Source organism: Amblyomma americanum, chromosome 5 (assembly GCF_052857255.1).
Source record: "Amblyomma americanum isolate KBUSLIRL-KWMA chromosome 5, ASM5285725v1, whole genome shotgun sequence".
In the NCBI taxonomy this organism is placed as follows: domain Eukaryota; kingdom Metazoa; phylum Arthropoda; class Arachnida; order Ixodida; family Ixodidae; genus Amblyomma; species Amblyomma americanum.
Window position 1 is genome coordinate 144,782,801 of NC_135501.1, and position 13,749 is coordinate 144,796,549.

General features: G+C 43.1%; 1 protein-coding gene across 1 annotated transcript in view; it reads right to left on the reverse strand.

The window, feature by feature from the left end:
• Positions 1–13,749, reverse strand: part of LOC144134248 (uncharacterized) — a 587,847-nt gene that overhangs the window by 344,269 nt on the left and 229,829 nt on the right. The window contains exon 4 of the mRNA XM_077667207.1: positions 3,675–3,731. Coding sequence (XP_077523333.1) covers positions 3,675–3,731 — 57 coding nt within the window. The remainder of the gene's footprint in view (positions 1–3,674; positions 3,732–13,749) is intronic.

A 13,749-nucleotide genomic window follows, 5' to 3' on the forward strand; every position in this document is an offset into this window, starting at 1 on the left:
ATGGAAACAAAAATGATAGGTGTAACGTTAAGAGACCGGAAGCGGGCAGAATGGGTGAGGGAACAAACGTGTGTTAATGACATCCTAGTCTAAATCAAGAGGAAGACATGGGCATGGGCAGGGCATGTATTCTGAAGGCAGGACAACCGCTGGTCCTTAAGGGTAACGGAGTGGATTACAAGAGAAGGCAGGCGCAGCAGGGGGCGGCAGAAGGTTAGGTGGGCAGATGAGATTAAGGAGTTCGCAAGCATAGGGTGGGCGCAGCTGGAAAATGACGCGGTTAATTGGAGAAACATGGGAGAGGCCTTTGCCTTGCAGTGGGTTTAGTCAGGCAGATGATGATGATGATGAACGGATTGAAGCTATTAATTCATACCCTTAAGGTGATGCTCCAGTCTCCTTTCCACTCATCTGACGCACTGAAGAAAACAGAAGCGTTGATGTCGTTTCTGCATACATTTTTTTCCGTATACCGAAATCTTGACGCCTGTATTGTGTACATAGAAATGTTGACAAAATACGAGCAATTCCTGCCTAAATATTGTATCTAGCATTGCCAGTTTCGTATACTGGGCTATTTCGTTTGTACTTTTCTCCCTGTCTTATCTGTTGCATGGGATCTATAGTCCGCAGAGGCTTTCAACTTGTGAAGATACATTAGTGACTCGACTCCTGAAATTGTAGCTAGCCTTTCCTTGAAAAGCAAGTTCTTGCTTTGCTCTTTTGTGGGACTGTATGAGGAAAGCGTGCAAACCACTGCACTGCCCTAGAATTCAGACTACTAGCCAGCTGTGGAGCAGCACTAAAGTAAACAACAGGCGACATAATAAAGTTGTTGCGAGTGAAAATACGGTGGTCTGAAGTTTCACAAGCTACGCTCCTTCAGAATTGCAGCGTTCGAAACTGCGCGGATGAACGTTCCAGCGTCTATCTCGGAATGATGTAATCTGGCTCGCCAACAGTGCCTTATTGGTTCCGAAAGTCTGCGCTGAAGTCAAAATTGCTACGCTTTGAAGTTCGTAGAACTGAAACAAAATTACACCGAATCAACTGATATTTCAGCAGAAAATGAGGACGAACTTCATTTAACCAACAAGTACTCTTTGAAGAGATGTTTTGTTGAAGTGGTATTTCATCCCATCTTTTCTTTATTTGATCAGAGCTGCTCATAGATTATTCCGGACATATTATTTTGCGGGAATAACAATTTATTCTTCATTTCGACGCGCACTGCCAATTTGAGAGTTTGTGAGAGCGGTTAAAACAAAACCAAGAAAACACTTATCTTAACGGATACCTTCACTACTTCATTTTTTACCTTTGACAGAACGTTTGTGTTCATGCGAATTCATTTTTTATGATACTCATTGTTTTCGCATATGAGAGGAACTGCAGCGTGAAGCTTTACTTCACGAGACTTTTTGTTATTCATTTTTCTTATTTTCAGAAATATTAACTTGACGCGATTTTTTTTACATTCGCGTTTCCTTTCCGACATGGCCCGTCTCCACCAATCTAGCAGCATTTTGTCTTTTATTCCCCCTTCTTTAAAATAAAGCAAGAAAGCTTGTTTTTCTTGCTCGGAAAATTGAAATTTTTTCGCTCGTATGAGAATAGAAGCGAATATTTTAAATAAATAAACTGAAGGTGTTCTACCTCTTCACTCACACACGCACATGCACGGACACACACACACACACACACACACACACACACACACACACACACACACACACACACACACACACACACACACACACACACACACACACACACAATTATATATATATATATATATATATATATATATATATATATATATATATATATATATATATATATATATATATATATATATATATATATATATATATAGATTGGCAGATAACTTAAAGGAAATGAGGGGCCCGTTTGACAAACTTATGAAGGGAGCCAACAGTCACCGAAACCAAGGTGCATAGGGGAATGTTTTTTTTATGTGTTGTGCTTATCAGTGGGATATTATAGTGCTTAGATTAATAAATACCTTAAAGAAAATTACTTATAAAGCAGCACAAAACACAACCATGCCGCCGGTGGGATCCGAACCCACGACCTCTGAATATCGCGCCCGGTGCTCTTACCAACTGAGCTACTGTGACGGCTGTCCAATCTGCTGCTCTCGTTGGTATTTATTATGTTCATTGGGTGTAAGCGAACCTTGAGAGTGTTCACCAGCGCCGTGAACACTGGCGTACAAATAAAAGTGTCTTTGTAGAAGTGCCCACTTCTCTTATATATATATATATTCCTTTAGGCATACTAGCGGTGGCATTTATTTTGCAGCACATATCGCGGCACAGATGTTATAAAACCTACGGCTGTACAATATTTTTAAAAAATCCGTTCTGATTTCATTTATGATTCGTTTTGTGACCTTGTTCACTAGTTGAACACGCCCAGAATTTTATGCTTTTAGCTCAAGCTTAGTAATAACCGGGCTTTGCCTCGTTTCAGTCAACAAGCAAGGTCGTGAAATACAGAAGTGAAATGAGATCCCCATGTATTCGTTCATTACAGCGTCTTTACTATTCTCATCACTTCTTGTTTGCGGTGGAGTGGAAGCTAGGAGTGCAAGGGGATGGCTTCCAGACTTACCAGGTTGGCTTGCTAGAGCGTGCGAACCGCACGGGTGTGTAAGCCGCCAGCTCATGATATTCTCAAGCGCATAGCTGTCGCTCCACCGCTAACTATTTTGAGATGAAGTATAGCAACAATAGCAACAGCATAGCACGAGCTTGAAGCTTATGGTGCGTACGAAGTACTCTGGGATGTTCCTTCCTTGTGCCGTCGTTAACCTAACTACGTCCTGCGCCGACCAAGGTTCAATCCCTTTGGCCTCCAATTAGTTGTTTGCAACGAGAGCTTTGACCACGTTTTTCCAGCAACTTTATTAACATTCTTTCCCACCTTATTCTCTGCTGCCACGAGCTAAGCTTTTATTCTCGGGTAGTCGACTCTGCTACTGCAAGAGAATGTCAGTTGTGTTGCTTCTTCCGCATTACTTACTCTGCCCCATCCCTATTTCTATAATAATGTAAGCTGGGATAATATTAACTCGTGTTTCTTACGCAATCTGAGCTGCTCTTTTGCTTTCACGTCTTTTCGTTTGTCTTGAAGATTGAGCCAAACAGGAAAGATTTCTTTGGGTACGAACAGAAGACTTTAGGCATGCAAAAATTAACCTAATTGAAAAAAACTGCGTAACTTCGGTTGAGAGTATTCCTAGAGAAATGTTACCGTGACTACTACTGCAGGGTACCTTATCGGCATCTGTGTTTAGAAGAACCAACGGCGCGCAAATAGCTCTCCTTCACGTGTTGATAATATCCTAATCTGTAAATAGAACATTGCGTGCCTGGAAGCTGAGGGTACAGTTTGGCTCCTAGTGGCCAGTCAAGGTATGAACAGACGTGCACACATGCAAACTTCAAAGACACTACACTCGTTCTGGCACAGTTTAACGCCGGTATAGTGGAGTGCCTTGGTACACTCAATTGTTACTGCGACAGCGCAATGCCGTTTAGAGAATAGCTCACGGATGCCCACGCATACACAGGCACACTCAGAATGCTGACTGGCTGGTAGGGCTGAGAGGCGGCGAACACAAATGATTTTGTAGAGAGTGAGCTCACCTGTGCCACTACAGCGCTTCAATGCTGCCTCAAGAAGTGGCGCTTCAAGCAATGATTCTGAAACAAAAGCATGAAAAAATTTGTTACACTCTGGAACGTTCTGTCATGTTACATGTGTGACTACTGATGAAACGCGAAATGGACTTAAATAAGTGCAGAAGGGATTAAGAAGTCGCATGTTGCATTTTTGACAATGTGCACATTCTCACTAAGGAATACGTGCATGCGAGAAAATTTCAAATCCAGGCATAATTCAGTCAGATATAGTTGCTCCATTCTGAACAGAGTTCTTGGTAAATTTCTGTACAAGAACTTATCCTTTTGTTCTATTTAGCTGATTGCTTCTTGCTGATGTCAGCGGGTACCTTTAAAGCCCCAAAATAAATGCGTCTGGTAAGCCCGAAAGAAAAGATGAAATCTGAAAATTGACTAAGCATAACTTTATTGCACAACTGGTTCCGTTCGGCCAGAAAGACATGCCCATCTGGATAGTGTGTCGACAAATGCAACGTTCGGCTTTTCAGAGCTCTTTGTGCTAACCCCTGTGTCAAGGGAAGCCCTAAGTAATTCATCAATTCCAGAGTTGGTAGGAGGTCTCAAGCGCGTTCAACGGTTTTGTGAGCTTCCGCGAACGGAAGCTGAGAAAAGCGGACTTAATAATTCGTGCGCTTCACGCTACTTGTAAAGCTTTGCAGAACTCTAAATAAAAATGTGGCGTCGCATAAATTACAATTTTAAAATGAGTGCAATGACATAAGGTCATCAGATAAGTGATATTTTTGTGTGCGGGTTTCCCACTTCCTATTGCAGGATGGTGCGCAAAATGTGACCAACATGAAAGAAATTGAGTATTTTACGACATGTGGCTAAAGTTTGCATGTCATTGATTGTGAAAATAAAAAACATTTAGTATTTTGTAAAATACGAGGCACATTTAGTATAGGTTACTGACGTGTAGCGACCAACGTAACACGTAGAAAAGCATACAAGGGGACAACTGAAGACAACTGCCGTGAAGGTTTCAAAAAGAAGCACTTAGAGTTAGATCTGGGGTCTCTCACTGATAAAGTAACTAGAAAATTGCTACGATTTTTAAAGTCTTTCCTTGTACAGCTCAATAAACACTATAGCTACGACCCTCGTTAGATAAACTGCCTTTTCGCCGATAGAATGACATCATCGAAATCAATAGGGCGCACAAGAATACTTGATCTTTTACTGCGAACGAATTAGATGGCTCATGAGGTGAACCTCATGTCATGTGGAAAGAAAGAAAAACAAAATGCCGTAAATAAAATTTCTCTCTAAGTGTATTTCGAACGAAGGCCGGCGTGAACAGATCAGGTTTCACTGGGCACTTTATTACAGCACTTCGTCATCAGTGCATTTTTTTAAACAAGGTATTTTTTACAGTGATGCAATGTTCTATGTTCATAGAAGATAGATAAAGACGAGGAGGGAAAGGCAGAGATGTTAACCAGAAAGGAGTTCCGGGTGGCTACCCTGCACTGGGGAAGAGGAATTAGGGGACTAAAAGGAGGAAGAGAGAAGGGGAAAAAGGCATAACACACACACGCACAACGCTGTCACAATTTGTCACTCAAACCAGTCGCTCTGAAGTAGACAAAGAGTGCCTTGTATGCCTTGAGGACAGTCGACTGCTGTGGCCACGGACCGAGGATCTTTTGCTCTGTTAATGGGCGAGGATCGAGGCGGTCCAGGGCACAACACAGTGTATGTCTTACACTTGCAAATGCAGGGAACTCACAGAGAATATGAGCCATGGTCTCCTCACAACCACAGCTTTCACAGGCAGGACTGTCTATGTTCATAAAATATGTACAAACCACGCGGAAAATGGTGGCAAATAAACACGGTGCATAATATCGTGCCACACCACGTGTGCCAAACGGCAAGTCTATCGCGGTGGGTTGCGGTACCGTCGTTCTCATCAAAATAAATTCGGATGGCGCGAACAGATCACCTTTACTGGCCGCTTTATTATAGTAGTGCGCCATCACCGCAGCCGAACACCCCGAATGCATGCGTTCACATTCGCAGCAAGCAAGTAGTCTTAAGTCGGCAACTTTTTTTTTGCTTTTGCACATGTGCTTGAAGTATCCTTGTGAATACATAGAGTTTCCTTCCTAAGCTCCTTCCTCACACAGCTTTGTTTTTGTAGATCTCTCCCGACTCACGCACGCCGATTATATATGAAAAGTTCGCAGACTATACGGTTCGTGGTGCTTTTCCGCAAGACTTGTCGCATCGCAGCAAAGCCAGCTTTAGCGAAAAGAAAGCTTTTGCGCAATGACGTGAACTGTTGTCGACGAACAGCAAATACATGGTTCGAATCGCGGATGAATTGTACGGCTCGTGTACATTACACCAGTTTTTCGTTCGGAAACGTTAAAGTATAAAGTAACTGCTGAATTTATGACGCATTGATGGACTGGCGTAATTAAAGACATGCCACCAGAAAGGTACCATCGAACGCCTTTTAGGGAGTTGAGTTTTGAGGGTTCATGCGAAAATTTTAGGACTTGTAACTCGTCGTATTATTCGTACGCTTGGCCGAATGCTTGCCACTCCATCTGTTGTGCGCTATACACTGCAGACTCTTTGCATTAGTAGAGCATAGGTATGGGGAAGGCAATATGGTCCAACACTACCGAACGAGCTAAGCATGAAATCAGAGAAGCAGCAGCACCTCGGCACAGAAAATAGGAACCATGCCAAGATGATATTAATGCACAGTTTGGCTTCAGTCTGGGGTGTACATATAGTTTGGTACTTGGCTTAAATCTCGACAGAGTTGGAAGTGCGCCGCACTTTCCAGCATCCTATAATTTGTTCGAGAGGTGGGGCATGAGCGGGCTCTCGAACATTTTACGGTCAATAAATGAGACAATCAGCGATCCACAAACACTTTTTCGGTGCATGAATGCACGTCACTTGAGTAGTGAGAAGCCTTTTAACACCCGTGTCTGCTCATAGGCATGGTACACTACCGCCAACTATGCTTGTCAGTTCTTTGGCTCTGTTAAAGGAAGCATAAAGGCTCGCTGCTTCTTAAACTTTTTCGTTCGACACATTAATTAAGTTCGACACATTCATAACATTCACTGCGATACCCTAGGAAACTTGGAACTGACGCTGCAACTGCCGCAATCATCTTTAACTTCGTGAAAAATCAATTCATGTGACACTTTTTAGGTATGTGTGCTTCAAGGAAGATTGCCGTTAGCTTCAACCATTTTATTGCCCACTACACAAGCTAACTATGAAAACAGGGCTAGATGTCCTAATTACGGTAACAGGATTACATAAAACGCTTTCGTATAAGTATTTCATCACTGCACTGTTCAATAATAATGTTTCAAATGATAACTCTAGCTACAGAATGCTATGATGAATGAGCGAATGAAGATTAAACTGTGGTCAAGCGAAATCATCATTTCAACTTGTCGTTTTACTTGTGGAACGTCGGTATTCAAGAAAATGTGCTTTAAGCAGATTGCGACCCTGATGCTATCGCCGATAGGATTGATTCTTACTGCAAAAATGAAAGAATATTTTGTAATTAATAACTGCATTCACTCATGTAAAAGTAAGATTTGCTAAAGCTGTGCTGTGAGAAGTACTTTACTCTACAGCGTAAGAGGCTCTAGCGTTCAGCAGCACTAAATGTGCACATTAGCCTAAAGAAGCGGTAGCTTGTACACACAATAAAAGCCCATACAGCACGAATGAGGACCAAACTAACGTGGCAAAGCAAAATCATCCTTTCAAGTTGACTTTTTACTTGATGTTATGTCCGGATCCAAGAAAATGTGGTTTAAGCAGTTTGCGCAACCAAATTTCAAAAGTTACCATCATGACATAGTTGCTTGTTTGTGTACTGCGAAATTTGTTCCTAAAACTGCTTAAGCTATTTAACTTCTCAAAATGTGGCCAGTCTGAGCATTTCTCTCCTATTGGCAGCGTGGGGGTGGGGGGGGGGGGGGGGTTTGATTTCCAGTCCCGTCGAGTAGCCAGCAGATCATATATGGGCAAAAGCTACGTAGGAATATGAGCTCGTTCCTAAAAGGGAAGATGAATGGTTTTTGAAGAATTCGACAAGATTGAAGAATTCTCTGGTAGATAAAGAACTGAACTGCACTGAATTGAAAGTTGTAAAAGCTCGTTAGGTCTTCTTTCGCACTTGAATTTAAAACGGAGGAGCAATTGCCAATTAAAGTGGCAGTCAGGAATATGAAAGTTGGTCTTTATCAATAAAATAAAAGAATCAAACGACAAGGAGACCAATCTCAAAGAAAACAGGTTCTATAAAAGAAAAAGCGGAAATAAAACGCAGCTGTCGAGACAAAAAAAATTGCGAATCAGGGAGGCTATATTGCACTGCCATTCAGATTATAAAGGCGTCAATTATTCCTCCCCCATGTGGGCGTCATGAGTTGATTTCCAATGAGAGAAGGTTTTTAAACCCAATTTTCTCTGATATAAATACGCCTTTGGAGCCGGTCAGACAAACATTTCTTGAAAAAAATCAGATTGAGAATCTATTTGTAGCGAGATCAATTTGACGTAGTTGGTCTTAGTGCCGCTTTAAAGCCATGACGTTGTTCAGGCTTCATCTCGCATCGTTTGAGAAGTGCGTAGAAGATTAGTAGTAATTTCATGAGAGGTGAGATTTCAAATTTCCGCTGCTTTCGCCCACAATCAGCCGTGCATCATCGGATGCCGCCAAAATAACTCTGCGTGGACTCTCCCTTCCATAGGTTTCGTTTAATTCTGTCAAGCAAGCGTTTTTGTGTTGGATTTGTACCGTCGCCATGGATGACCTCATCATGCCGCCCCCTAATTGGCATGTGCGCTGCGGGGAAGCCTGCACGCCGTCGCTATTTATTTATTTTGCAATTGCGTCAGCATTCCAAATGCTAGCACAAACCGACTTCCCACGTTCTGCCTTAAAGTTTCACGCATTCGATCCCTTTAAGCTCTTGGATATTTAAAACCTCTTCAGTTGCCCTGTAACGCGAGCCCTGAGCGTAGCTAATCTTAGAATCTTATTGACCCAGTCTCCATTATACTGACTGAGCTACGCTCAGAATAGACTTGCTCTCAAAGCCTTCTGCGCTGCTTTTAAAACTGTTGACACTAGACATTCAATTCAAATGGAGCCTTTAAAGATGTCAGTGTCTATTATTGACGGGCTCAGTTTTCTTTGTAGGAGAAAAACAGCTTAAAATTGTCTTTGGAAAACACAGATCGATGGAGAATAAGCGCGCAGGAATATAATGAGCCCCATACCCAGCGGAAAAAAAAAACATTTTGATTGACTTGTGATGATGCGTTCTTCGCAGGACACAGCAGCCTGCGCTGTGGTATTGAATTAAGAGGCTTGAAAGCAAAATTTCTCTGCAGTAATTTCTTGTCTCTATCTGTCTTCTCAGCTTACTTGCCTCTGACAATGCTGGTGACCGCAGGGTGAAATAGTTAATTACATCTCGCATATGCGCTTGTGTTCCCACGTGTTTACGCAATCCTCTCACTACCACACTCCTGCAGGATTACGCGCGCCATACCGCGTAGCCTCCTCTGTAACGCAAGGCTCGACACCGCCCAGATCGAGTGCCCGGCTACGTAGTTTGCGTTTGGCCAAATAGTGAACATACCGTACTTCTCGTCTCACAATTTCCACTTAGCAACGCTGAGCTAAGTCTAGCTAGGAGAGGCAGACAGCTTGGCGTGGTAGTCACAGCGCATTTTCTTTCGTTAGGCGGCCCTCAACCTCTAAAGGAGCTAAAGTTTGTTGTAGTTGGCATTCTGATATCACATTCATCTTACTTGACGCCATGAATTGCAAAGAAAAGATCAGAATTAGAACATTGAAGATCGCGTTTCGAACAGCTGTGAGGGCAATTTTTGTTCTCTTCTTTATCTACCGCTATGATGGCGGCTACTGTGAAATATGCTTTAACAAAATCTTTTGTCAGGCTGGTTGGTGACTGTCTACACAAGGCATGTTATACTGCTCTAAAACAACAACAAAAAAGAGAAGAACACATAGAATAGGACGAGAATAGAGAACAGCTCGTAGTGTGCTATGTGTTCTTCTCTTTTGTGTCGTGGTTTCAGCAAAATATAACATGGCTTGTGCACGGTACCGTGAAACCACACTGCCTCGTGAGCTAATGACTGGTTGCTTAAACCCCGCTTGTGCGCACACGAGAAAATGTTATGGTTGGGTACTTCACAACTATTCTGCCTATCTAATGCAGACGTTTGTGTCGAATATACCAAAGGCGATTGCTCTCTTATTCCCTTGGCCCACATTAGTAAGGATTTAGAAGAACGTGAACTGTACTGGAACTGCGAGCAGCCTGAACGATTCTATAAAACAGACGTCCTTGAAAACCGATCTAAAAGAGAGAAACACTGGCGTGCCGGGAGTTGGTCTCCAGGCTAAGTAAGGATGAATAACATAAAACATTAGCTGAGATATATGAGAAAACAAAAAATGCCGCTACCTTTTATTAAGGAGACAGAAGCCAAGCATTAAGAAAACACAATTTCAAGGCAGCATATAACGTAAAAAGCAAATATCAGGGCGACAGAAAAAGAGAATGTAGTGACGGTTGTCTAGAAGCTTCGATTTCTTTATCGCTAGTTAATTTCCGGTTCGTAAAGGGTAACACAAAGCATCGCTAAATCAGTGCGCAATAATCCGCTCCTGCCAATAATCACCTCATTACCGTTGCTTGCCTCAAGATTTAAACAGTCATTTGCGGTACTGTCAGGTAAATTGACAAGAATGCTCTTTCGCCTTTTCTGAGAAGTGTGGAACAGCACGAGCAAAATATTCATTGATAAGAGCCTAACGTTTGAAGCGAAGCACGGCAGTTTCAGTAATGATCTGGCCATGATGTGTAGCAGCAATCAAAAAGAGAATATTGCGGCCCATTAACCGCGCAGAAATCATGTCCACTGAATGTTCCTATATTCGTGGAGGAGATATGCGCAGCCTTTTTCCACGGCAAAACCTGCATCGAGGACGGGCGCGAATAGCTGTGTGCTCCATTCCGCAAGAGCAAGAAACGTGCGATACCAAATCGACCACCAGCCGCACGCAAGTTTGCTTAATGCAGGTCTGCTGCTTGCGAGCGCTGTTCTCTCCCTAAAGTATGTCGGTGGTGGTTTGTCAAACCAGTGGTTGCGTTTTTTTCTTCATTATATTTAGCATTGACTGAAGCCTGGAAAACGCACTAAGCTGGTACGACAAAAAAGATCTTAAAGGCGAAGTAAAAACGCGTACATTGGTACTACTGACTGAACATGTCAATATACTGACGCACTCACTGTATTCTCCGGTTTCCTTGCTATCAGCACTATAAAGGACTCGTCAAACACGCTTACAAAGCTTGCATTAAAATGTAACCTCAAAATAATTCATAACGATCCTTGCGTAGAAGTAAATGCGAAAAATCGGCAAGTTCTGATGAACAACATTTATACTTAGAAATTGCGTTTACTCCTTCAGTTTTCAGGATTGTAGGGCGATAATGTACAGATAAATTAAGATGGCTCTCACGAGGAGCCGAATTCTAAAACCTATATAGATGCAAACCTGAGCGGTATAACCGCGGACGACTCGAAATGCACCTAACAACTCTGATTAGTGTGCTTGATTCTTTGAAATGGAGTAATCTGTGCTTCCACGAACACCGAATGAAATAAAATAGAATTTATTGATATCCATACATGATATGCGCGGTTCAGAGAAACCGGAAAATATTTCGCTTTACGCAGCCTGTGTGTACTTATATTTCCATTCACATAAAATGAATGTAGACTTTACAAACAAAAAAAAGCCCTAAAGCGTACCATAAGGCATTGACTAAAGGAAGCGTTGTTAGAAATATTGCAACAATACAATAAAACAAACAAAAATAAACTACCACATGAGCTTATACAAATCCAATCCCATGAGCTGGTGGGAGAAATTACTAAGGCGCGCCCTTTGGGGTCTGTGCAGTGGGCAGGTCGACTTACAATACACACATTCTCTCTGGTCCGCAGATAACCTAATTTCTGCGTCACAACACCTGAAGAAACCAACCCTGGTTATTTAAGACAATTTTCATCAAAGAGCCGTGCTGTAACGAACATGTGCGCTGTGTGTAAACAACCATGAGAAAAAGAGCAAGATTTCTTGGATCCTTCAAGTGCCACCCGCAGGGGGTGAAAGCTAGGTGGCGCAATTGTTCCCAATGCTATCCGAACATTTCTCGGTAATTTCTCACTTCTATGTAAGAAAGGGCCAAACCTGCTGCAACGAAGGCATGCAGGTAGAACCAGCCCCAAAAGTTACCGGGATATCGATGTGTGGAAGACGAAATTGTTTCTGCTCGTGAATTCAAACGCCTAAACCTCCGCTATTCTTAGAGGACGTGTAATGTTTGTCCGATGTTATAATCATGTTATCGCTTGAGGGTCGCTCGACGCAGCTTCCTTGCATCGATGCAATAGGTGATTCGATGCAGCTGGATCGAGGCACCATATACCGCGTCGGGAGTCAGCGCCACTCTGAATTTGTTCCTGAGCAGAATGCATTCCATAAACTTTCACGGCAGACTGCAAATATGACACTACCGCTGGAACGCTGTTTTTACTCCTACCGTTTTGAAACTGTCACTACATCCGGGCACCGAATGTAAGCCAAGAAATGAATTAAGAGCCAGGCTGCCAACTTCTCATCTAGCGAAGGGCAATATTGCTACATAGTTCTCCACAACATTCTGCACCACGGACACCTTTGACCCTGTTACCCCCACGTACTAAGACATACTCGACCATTAAAGGGGTTAGCAGAAACTCCTATTCAACCCCGCACAAAAAGCTAACCAAAGAATGGGCGGTAGACTATCGGAGACCGCAAACCGATGCCTACCCACATCTACGCAAACTGCACAAGATTTTCCCTACACAATACGTAGACAAATGTCTGGCTGTCAGGGTAAACATAAACCTGCCCTAAGAAAGACTTAGACGCAAGAATAGACAACCCAAGTGCGACGCAGTGGGAGCACTTGCCGGCCAGCTAGGACGTGGAAGTGCAACGATTTCTCGTACGCCGAGCCATGATGGCAGCTGTCAAGTGCGGCATGCAGGACAGTGGATCGGCCACGGGGCCCAGTGACCAGTGAGGGTAACAAACACATCAAATAAGTGGAAAATACAGTTTTCTTCATTCGTAAGGCGAAAATAGGTTCATATTTTTATTACGCCTTGCGTTTTTGCCCCAGGAAAAAGAAAATTAACGTGCGCGTGTGCGTGCATGGATGTTCTGTGTTTGTGGGAGGGGGGGGGGGGGGTATCGTACGACGGGATTGCATTGTGGGGGCGCCGAGGAAGATTTTTCCTTACTTTGCCCGCGCAGCGCATAGGAGTAGATGGAGTCGACGTTGCTATGCACGTTATCTCGAATTGGGTTTTGCGGCACTAAGTAGCCAGAATATTACCCAGGACTGATGTCATGCTCTACTACAGAATAAAAGCAGCTTTAGACACGACGCAGTCAGACGTACACCCACACACACGAATACACTGGAGAGAACAGACAACGTGCAGATACGCACGCCTGTGAAGTTGGTCTTAGTCGCAGTAACTTGATAATAAAGTTTGGAATCTAATTTACGTGGGAATAAAAGTGTCAAAGTAGCACTATGGGGAAGCTCTCTCGGCAAAAGAGAGAAGAAAAAATAACTGACGGTTATTGTTAACAGCTTTGGCTAGACAGCGGCTGGCGCAACCGTTCCCCGACAAGCGGCTAGGGTGATTTAATGGGATGAGGAAGCGCTGATGACAGCAAGGTGTCCTGCGGCGTAAAAGGCGCACCTGAAGTGACGTTGCAGAGAATCTAATAAGCAGGCCGTAACTGCACGGGAGGGGCGAGGAACAGTCGTTTAAGCGAAAATTAAAGCAGTGTGGAAATGCAGGGATTAAAGGAGGCGCGCCGTCAGCGAAAAGATTAGAAAACTCAGGTAGTCTTGGAGGATGCTGAAAAGAAAAG